The sequence below is a fragment of the Stegastes partitus genome, unplaced genomic scaffold (assembly GCF_000690725.1).
Source record: "Stegastes partitus isolate 25-593 unplaced genomic scaffold, Stegastes_partitus-1.0.2 Scaffold909, whole genome shotgun sequence".
Lineage (NCBI taxonomy): Eukaryota > Metazoa > Chordata > Actinopteri > Pomacentridae > Stegastes > Stegastes partitus.
In genome coordinates this window covers 208962-219335 of record NW_007578640.1, presented here as the reverse complement: position 1 = coordinate 219335, position 10374 = coordinate 208962, and the positions used below count along the sequence as shown (strand labels likewise).

Genomic DNA, 10374 nt, shown 5'->3' with positions numbered 1-10374 from the left:
CCCTTTGAATGTCTTTGTAAAAGCCAAGGTCACATTTTATATCTGTACAAAGGCGAGTGAAGAAAAAAAAAACAATGCATTGACAATCACTAGCTCTCAGCACATATGAACAAGTGGCTGCAAACACCTGCTTGTAGCCCCTTACAAAGATGTACACACCCCCATTACACTTGATCACACACACGCATCTTCACAGCTAAAGACTAATACAACCCTGCCACACACACACTCACACACACACAGACATTTTCCAAGCTAAAAAGCCTACTGTAGCTCATATACAGAAATGTAAAACACATTTAAGATGCCATACATTACATTGTCTTGAGTGTGTAGGCCTGCTTGTGCATGTTCATGCAAGTATGTGTGAGTGGATGAGTGTGCAAAGGTGTGTGTCTGTAGGGAGAGACAGTAGGGTGAAATTTGTGATGTGAAGGACATTTGAATTTCTATATCTCAAAATATACTTGCTGGTTGTATAATCCTAAAGAAACGCTCTGTCATCTTGCCTGTACGAATGCGTTTGTACAGCAAAATGACAATAACTTGATTTGACTTGATTTTGATTTGATTCATAGGCCTCTTTCCACTGCAGGAACTTGGTGACCTGGTGTGAGCGTTTACAGTGACAGCTCTTTAATTGGCGGTTTCAGCTGTTTTGTTTCCAGCGCAGTGCGGGATCCCACAGCTGTGACCACGAGGTCAGCCCCAAATGAGTCAAATCAACAACAAATATTAGTTACTGAACGTTAATCAAGTTGTAGGAGCACGGAGGAAATGAAACAATGGACGGTTTGTTATGTTTGCCTATATGGAGAATTTTACATTGTTGATGGTGCTGTTTGAGAGAAGAAGACTGCTGCTCCGCGAGGACGACAGAAAAACGGTGCATGCTGTCGTCTCCGAGTTTAATACATGAGCGTCGAGCAGTTTTTCAGAGCAGTTCTTTGCATTCACACTGATGCAATCTCTTGATTGCCAGCTCATGACTTCTTTTTCACATTTTTACCAGCTGGTTATGTTAAAAAAAAACCCCAAAAAACTCAATAACAACAAAAAAAAACTGTTGAAACATTTTGCAATGCAACTGCTTAAATGCCATTTTGCTGTGTTACATAACTAATGTTAGCATGAGGGGCATTAACATTTATTGTGGGAGAATTTTAAACTACAAAGCTCTGAAAATACTTAGATACTGTATCTAGAGAATCAATAAAAATAACAGTTTTATCTTTTATGAGTCACATTGATGAAAATATGAAATTAATATGTGATGCAACTTTTTATGCCTGCAGCACACAGAACTTCCTGAAAATGTGTCTGACTAGAGCTGTATGAAACATTTAACTTTGTCTAAATGACACAAAACAATCACTTCATTAAACTGTCATATTCTGTGGCAGAAAAGTTCTTCAGTGTGCAGTTTGAGGTGAGCTGAATGGTGGCACAAGCTGCCAAAGAAAAAGGGAGATTTTAGCAATATCCAGTCAACTTAAAGTAAGAAAACCACGTACAGTCGTCCTCAAACGCTAACAGGGTTGCCTTAGCAACGAATTTCCCCCAAACACTGCAAAACACAAACATCACCACAATACGATGTACTCTTTTACACTTCTTTCATGCTACACGTATTGTACTTCAACAGTAGCACATTTGTCAGTGTGTCAATCTGTTTGTTTTAGTTTATTAATACAAAAACAAAACCCTAGCTGTAAACCCCAAGAAGAACTATATATTTCATGGCGTGTCCAATCACGTTGTGTTGTAACGCTACTGGAAGTTGTAGTTCTTTCTTCAAAATAGCCCTTTCTCCTAAATGGAGGGTGAAATATAAAACTTTAAGGAGTTTAAGTTGATGAGGAACATGTTTATTTGGACTGAATTTACAAATGAAATTGATGTATATACGTGAAAAAAACTTTTTTTTTTTTACCATTTAATCTTATTTTTACCAAGAAAAAGCAAAGAGTAACTACAACAGAACTTCTAATCTCACCTCTCAACACATCTTTGATTTACGTGAAAACTCAACTATCCCTCTGGCTTGAAGACCAGTATTGACATATTTAAGTAATTTAGTTCTGTTTACTCACCATGAGAGAGAGGGGAGAGGGAGAGGGGTGAGAGAGGGGTGATGGACAGAGGCTGAAAAGGAGGGATGAGGGTGGAGGAGATGGTGGGGGACAGTCATGGAGGAGGAGTGGAGGATGGAGGATGGGTGAGGAGAAGGGGAGGATGAAGGGGAGGTGGGGACGGGGGAGGCAGAGGGAGCTGCTGCTGTCCGGCCTGAACAAGCAGCAGCTTAGTCGGCCTTCTGGTCGCCGCCACACTCCTTCAGTGCAAACAGGCCTTTTTCTTTGTCTTTGGCATGTTTCTGTTGCTTCTTCTCTGCCTTTTCTTTCTCTTTGTTTCCTTTTTTAAGTCTTTCCTCCTCCTCTGTCTTTCTCATCATCAGTCTTCTAAAGAAACTGAAGCCTCCCATGCCTTTTTTGGTCGTGACCTCCACGGTTTGAATCTCGTCCTCCAAGTCTTTTTTTTCCTCCTACAGGTTTGTTTCTTCTTGCATTTCCATGACTGCCTCCTTCTGCAGCTCATTACTGTCCTGCTGCAGAGCCTCCTTCTCTTCCTGTAAGTTCTGCAGTCTGACGATCTCCAGCTCTTCCTCTCTGAGCTGCTCTTTAAGCTGATGCAGCTCTTGGTCTTTCACCTCACTCAACTCAGTGAATCTCTGCCTTTCTCGCTTCATCTGCTCTTTGATGAATTTTATAAGAAGCTCTCTGCTCACCACATAATTGTCCTTGTTGTGGATCAGTGTGTTGCTTAATTTCAGCTTCTCACTGACCTTTTGTTTTTCATCCTCAAGCTGCTTGATGGCCACTTCCACATGCTGATTGTCCTCAATCAGTCTCTAGTTTTCAGCCTTGTATGCCTCCAAAGCTTGTCGCAGCTCGGCGACTTCCTGGGCTTGGTTCCTGTGGCCACCAAGGCCAGGATTCATGGCCCGTCTTTGTTGGTATTAACAGGAACCAAGCCCAGGAAGTCGCAGCTGGCCTAGCATGGATCCCGGCTCTCTTCCTCCTCTTTTGTTACGTTCGTACCTTTTGTGTTTCCTTCTCTCTCGGGTAACTGCCGGCATCGTCTCCGATCGGACTCCGTGTTGTCCAAATCACAACCGATTGCCGCAATTCCAGCACCGTTCACTGTCCTGACGCCCAGCAAAGTCTCCCAGCTGCAAGTTTTGCAGAATGAACGTCTGGAATAAATAAGACACTCAAAACATTCACTTTCGGTGTCTCCTGAAGTAGCCGCTGTGTCTATGTGCGCCGCCGTCACCATGGCAAATGGTAGCAACTGCATTGTTGAGGAGTAAATATCTACACATTCTGGTAGTTCAATAATGTCCTCAATGTTCAACAGCGTCATCTCTGGCTGCCTGAGTGGGTTTTAAACCAAACACTCTCACACTAACTCTGTGGAGATATAGACTTCGTTATACTACTGTTTTTCCCTGAAGAAGTTCATCCCATATTGCACAAAACCATGATTGTTAGTTTCTCTTACACACACACACAAATTAAATTTAAATCAGCCAGACATTAGCCAGGAGGTGAGCTGTGAGCTGGTCCCCTTTGCTAATAAATGAAACAGCAGGCCTGGCTCTGTGCAAAAAAATAAAAAATAAAAACAACACCAAAAAAAAAACACTCAACGGCAACTCTAAAGCTCACAAAGTACATTTCACTGACGTTAAATAATATGCTTTAGAGGGATGAGTCGGTGGATTTTTATTTTATGTGGTTGTTCCCTCGAACTAACGGAGGTAACAGCTGGGCCTGGCTCTGTAGGAAGGTTAGAAAAAAAACACTTAAAGGCAGCTCTTAAACTCACTAATTAATCAAGTGTATCTCACTAAAGTTAATTAGTGAGCTTTAGAGGTATTAGTGGGTGAATTCTCTGAGGTAATGGGTGAAACAGCTATACATAGCTAATGGCTAATTAAGTGTACGGCCCGAAACACCACAGCAGTGTCACCATGAAGAAATCCCATAAATGTTTATAAATGTCAGTCAAATGGTCATTTAGGTGAAATAAAAGGAAAATCAAAGAGATTTTAGACAATCTTTATTTATTAAAACAATATCATTAAAATAATTTTATATAAGCAGAATTCATTCCACGTATCTGATGAAGAGGGCGATGAAGATGCAGCCAAACAGGGACATTGTCGAGGCTGAGAGGACCACCACGATTACACTCCCCGCTGCGTTGACCAGCGCTCCGAGCCCAGCGCCCACGATGATCTGAGCCAGCTGGACCATGCAGGTGAGCGCAGCACAGTCCATCCCGGTGCCACGAGGACTTTTATTGCTTCCTTGAAGCTTCAGTTGTTCCTGGAAGCACAGCGGGCAGTGGTGTTGGCAATTACAGAGAAGGAGGACGAGGAGGAGGAGGAGGAGGAGGAGGGGAAAACATGAGACCAATATCAGTTTCAGTACCACCAGATGTCCGTGGCAAAAAGCAATCAACAGTTGGGTAAACAGGCTCATCTCTGAAAATATTACAAGACCCTCTCATAAAACTATATACATTTTTTTTCCACCGCAGCCGATTCGTGTTGGATTTCATCACCCACTCATTTAATGAGTTACTGACTCACAGTGGCAGAAAAAGTGCATTTTTTCTTTTTAAAAACACTGATTATTGAACCACCCCCTAAGGGATGACACTGAAGAATATGATTAATTGATGGGTCAAAGCTTGTTTGAGAAGGTCACAGCAATATTATAACAAAGTTTATGCGGTCACTTCAACATCAAAGGTGAAAAATTTATATAGAAACCGTGAACTGAAAGTGAATTTTCTACTCCAGGTCTTTTCATCTATCTAATAATGAAATACAATGCTAGTGAGCTGTGAGTTTTAAATCTATGCAAAATAAAAAATAAAAAAATCGGAACAAGTTGGATGCTGAAAAAAGTGCTGCATTCAAAGGCAACCTTCAGTATCCTGGTGTCAATAACTGGACTAAATTACAAACAAATCCACATAATTTAAAATTTAACGTAAAATCTAAATACCTGTGCACTTGACTGACAGACTATTACCAATATTTGACATATTTTAATTGCTTTATTGATTGTTTTTTAATAAATGTCCCCAGGACTTCCTGGAAACAGTGTTGCTCTTAAGTGGGTTATCCTGCTGTGATAAAGTAAACTGAGGCGAAGGGACATTCAACCAATTTTACACACAGGACGCTCGGCTTAGTCGTCACTAAGAGTAGCACTCAGCATGTCAGGCCCAGTAATGAATTATGTGTTTTATGATGCTGGAGGGACTTTCCAAGGAATAACTTAGCTTTGATTTCAGACTGTAAATGCGTAACAGCGAGCCTGTGTTTACCCAGGTCTCATGATGGACACTATGCAGTTGTAACAAGAAAAGTGTAGTTTGACCGTCTGTCTGGAGTTGCTAACTTTGGAAGTTGGAAGTAAACAAAACTTGACATTTAGGCTTAAAAATTATTCTTCTGTAGTTACAGAGGCCGATTTTCTAGTAAATTGACTAATCAGTTAATTATGACAACTCTACTGTCTTGTGTTATTTATCATATGGCTACAATGTTCTTCTTTGATAGACTAGATATAGGGATCTAATCAACAGATGATGATCTTGAGTGAAGCATACGAGGTGTGTCAGAAAAGCTCCAGAACTGGTGTCACAAAAGATATCTTTCAAAACCCAAACTACAAACTGATTTTTCTCCTTCAAAGTAATCGCCCTGGAATATATAACTGTGATCTCAGCTCTCTGCAGCCATTGAACTTTGTTTCCACATGCTTTTATGTACATATCCTCTGTTTCAAGTCGTCAAGCAATGAGCACAGAGCAATGAACAAACCTGACATTTCTGGTCTGGTTGGGGAAGACTCTGTCAGAAGCACTGGGAATGCTGCAGCAAGTGTATGGAGATAAGACTATGTCATGCTCACGTGTTTTTGAGTGGTGCAAGAGGTTTAAAGTGGGATGCAAGGATGTGGAAGGGCCTTCAATGAGCAGGACTAAGGCCACTGCTGAACTTTCAGGCAGGCTTTTTAGGTCAGGCAGATGGTGCGTGGCGATTGTTGGTTGACTGTTCGACTGATCGCTAATGAGCTGGGCATGAACTTGGACAACGTCTGTAAGATTATCACTGAAGATTTGGGCATGCGGAAAGTCAAAGATGATGCCAAAACTGCTGAACGATGACCAGAAGGATCGACGCATGCAAGTGTGTCAGGACATCCTCGAGCGTCTTGAAATCAAACCAGACTTGATAGGGAGAGTCTTCACCAGTGATGAGTCAGGGATCTTCAAGTACAACCTGAGACCAAATGCCAGAGCCTTTAGTGGAAGAGTCCGACGTCGCCCAAGGCCGAAGAAAGCAAGACAGTCGAAGTCCAAAGTCAAGCATTCTTCGAGGGGCATTGTCCACTGTGAGTTCTTGCCACAGGGTCAGACGATAAACCAGCACATCTACAAAGAGATCCTGCAGCGTTTGCTTTGTTCAGTGCGCGAGAAGAGGTGAGAGTTGTGGCTGCTTCACCATGACAACAGGCCTGCTCACAATGCCCTGAGCATCCAACAGTTCCTGGCTGAGAAGAACATTGCTGTGCTGGAGCAACCTCCCTACTCACCCCACCTGGCTCTGTGGGATTTTTTCCTCTTCCCCAAGCTCAAGGGGGTCATCAAGGGGACCCTTTTTGAAGACTTTGACGACATCAAGATGGCTGTGACAACAGAGCACTTCCACCCTGGGGAGCGCTCCAACAGGGTGGAAGTGGTCGGAACACAATGGCAGTACTTGGCTGCTGATGCCAGTTTAGTTAGCGGTCACAGTTCTGTTTCCACAATCAGTGGCGGTGGCGGGGGAGTGGCAGATACGCTCCACCGTTACCATCCATGTTTACTTTTGTTAACACTGAGCTTTTGCTGTGTGTGACGTCAACGTGTCCTCTTCTGCGCATGCGGGACACTTTTGGGTCGTATGAAGTTGAGACAGCAGATCACATACAAGTCACACTGAATTGGAAATGTGAACAAACTCACAAAAAAAAAATCAGATTTCACAAAAAAACCCGAATTGAGCATTAAGTCCTGCAGTCTGAATGTAGCCAATCTGTCTGATTGTTAAGTCAGATAATACACCGTTATCCTTATTTGTCACATAAAATGTCATGTCAGAGTCAGAATCCAAGGCCGTCGGTATGTTAAGGCTGTTTTTAATGGGTTCAGTTTGTTTTTCCTAAAAACCTTTCGGATAGCAAGGTTTTCAGATTGTTAAGGGTCAGATTATCAAGTCACGACTGTATATCTTTTGTGACACCAGTCCTGGAACTTTTCTGAAACACCTCGTATCAAGTCATGGAATGGAAATTCCAGTAGACTCCACTCTTTGTTGTTAATAGTTGTAAATAAATACAAATGACTGAGCTAACGGCATGCTTTCTATTGCAGCTTCTGCTGGTTTGCTCATTTCATTTATCTACGTCAAGTGTGTACTACTACAGCTTCAGAAGGCTACGCATCATTTGTCATGTACAATATATAAATGTTTATGTATTTAATGTTCATTCAATGACCATGTAAATGTTTATAGCCTTTTATATAATGAGTAAACCTGAACAGATTTGTAATCATGTACAACTATTAATAAATGAAACTGACATGTTAAAAGGTAAAGCCTTTATGCTGGTTTTTCCTTGAGCTACATTCCTACTTCTCTCCTTTCACTTCTAAGCTTTTCATCCACATAAAACGCCTCTACTGCCAGTCCATTACCTCTTCTTCACGCTGATACTCGGCTATCAGGTTGAACGGGATGGTGTAGAGCGTGCTGGACATGACACCGAACACGCTGCAGAGGATCAGGGTGGCGATGACGTTGGGAAAGAGGCCGATCAGGCTGGTGCCCATGCCAAACACAAAGTAGCCCATAAAGTATAATCCCTTCAGGCCGATGTATGGTAAGAGGAAGCGCTGCACATCTGAAAACACACAAACACATACGTCATGGACAGTTATAATTACTTGTGAATCAACAAACCCATCTGAGTTGTGTTGATTCAGGGGAGATAGTGGATTATGCAATAACTACTTTGGCTTTTATGGTCCACAGTATGCATTAAATTTGCCACAGCTGACTGACATTTAATTGAACAGGATGTCCCTTATTTCCGAGCATCAGCGGAATTATATATATAAAAAAGAAAAACATCTAAAAGGACTTTTTTCTCAGCTTCCAACTAAATGGAACCAATTTCACACTGAGTCCATGGCCAGCCTTTGTTATTTGGTTGAGCTGTAGGATGCATGTAGCACATTAGTCTTCCATGTTATTTTCCATGCAAACTGCCATGGCCTACATTTGAACGGAAGTCTACACTGTAAGAAAAACAAGTGTAAAAAAAACAGCAATTTTTCAACAGCCAGAGCTGCAAAAAATACTGAAAAATAGAAACAGAAAATCGTCTCATAAAAATGCAGTAATTTCCCATAATTACAATTCAAGCCCTAATAGATGGATTGATAGATAGATTAATAGATGGATTGATAGATAGATTGATAGATGGATGAATAGGTAGATAAAAACTGTATTCTGCAAGATTATCAATGCCTAAAGATATACACTGTAATTATAAAAAATATTTCTTACTTACCAAACAAATCTATCTAAAATTACAGATCCAATACTTTTTGTCAATTGTCACTAACTGTATTTAATTTTAGAAATGTATTACATCCATATATTTACAGTATGAACCTTTAATTTCAGTGAAATTACGAGATTTGATTTATGTAAAAAGAAAAGGTTGTTTGCAGCTCCAGGTTTTATTTTACTTTTCATTATATATGTAAATTAATAACCTATGATTGTAATATGATTGATATTTTGTACAAGTTTTTTTTTTTTTACCGTACACATAATAACACAGTTCGACATGTCATTGGTTCAGACCCTGCTAAGAAATAGCTGCAGCCTATAACCCCAGTACAATAAGCGTTAATTGCCCGCTGTTATTCATTTCCCTCTACAACCTTATCAGGCTGTCACTCGCAGAGGTGCTAATAATGACACTGCAGGACACGGCGATGTCAGGGAATGCTGATGAAAATAGAACCGAACACCAGCTCCGACTCTCTATTTGTCACTCAGACGGACGTATGGCACTTACACGAGTAGAGCGCGGAGGACACGGCGTTAATGCACAGCCCCCAGCAGCCGACTTCTACTCCTCTCTCATATATGGCATAGGCTGTAGAGTTGTGGTCTGCGTACGGATTTCCCCTGTATACAATCTGAAAAAAAATAGAAAGGACATTTGAGAAGAGTGAAACACAGAGCACTCTTCTAGGCAGACAATTGGTAAAGTCAGAGGACCACTGAGGCTGAGAGATCTAAGCAACACACCTTCACGAATACAACCGTCAATGCGTGCTTTTATCTTTTTCTTTCCTGTAAAAAATGCGGTTATGATGCTTTGCTTTCAATCAACAAGGAGCCTGACTATATGTGTCTTATCCCTAATACATCGCCTGCAATTTTAGACAACATGTTGAGGCATCTGCGCTTAATGAACCGAGGCCGTGAGTGCTGTTCCGTGATATAAAGTGCGTCCTTTGATCAGCATGCACACTGTGAGCCTGTGAAGCATCCATCACTATTAGGCATGTCAACAGAAGACTATGTACAACAGAGCACTCCCACGCCATCAGCCCCCGCCTGCTCCCACACAATCAGGGATTAATGACGCTTGAATGCAGATTCATGGTGCAGTGTGTTGTTATCTACTTCTAGTGTTATTGTTCTCAATTTGTCAGCTTGCCTCGCTTGACATTGAGTCCTATTAAGGGTTGCAAGCGATGATTAATGTTTTCACGGTTTAATCAGATGATTACTTCTTAAATAAATCGTTTAGCAAAAACACTGTCGTCTCCCAGGGCCTCCGGTGATTTCTTCATACTGCAACCATCCAAAAGAGAAAATACAGAACGTAACCCTCATCATGTCCCTATGGTGTTTTTCATGGGCTGAAAGAAACTTCTTGAGAAAAATAAGCAGTCAGGACCATGGATGTGGCCAAAGCTCGGATGTGGCCTTTAGCCCCTGAAGCTGGAGCGTACTGATTACCATCTTAGAAACATGGACTTTTATGCTTAAATTCAAGGAGCCAATCCTGCCAGCTTGCAGGCTTTCTGCATCATTCTTCTTCTTCAGGATCAGTTTCGGGGTCAAGCATGTATGGCTGAACAACTCCAATATTACAACTTGGAATTATGTTGCGTCGAGGAGTTTTACAGTGTTTGAGTAGAGTTGTAGGTGAGCTGGTGTGC

General features: G+C 41.5%; 1 protein-coding gene across 1 annotated transcript in view; it reads right to left on the bottom strand.

Moving 5' to 3' along the window:
* Positions 1 to 4105: 4105 nt before the first annotated feature.
* The window catches only part of slc45a2 (solute carrier family 45 member 2), a 19111-nt gene continuing 12842 nt past the window's right edge, over positions 4106 to 10374 (bottom strand). The window contains exons 5-7 of the mRNA XM_008293757.1: positions 9216 to 9339; positions 7822 to 8027; positions 4106 to 4391 (exon numbers count right to left, since the gene is read on the bottom strand). Of these exons, the coding sequence (XP_008291979.1) occupies positions 4170 to 4391; positions 7822 to 8027; positions 9216 to 9339 (552 nt within the window). The 3' untranslated portion in view covers positions 4106 to 4169. The remainder of the gene's footprint in view (positions 4392 to 7821; positions 8028 to 9215; positions 9340 to 10374) is intronic.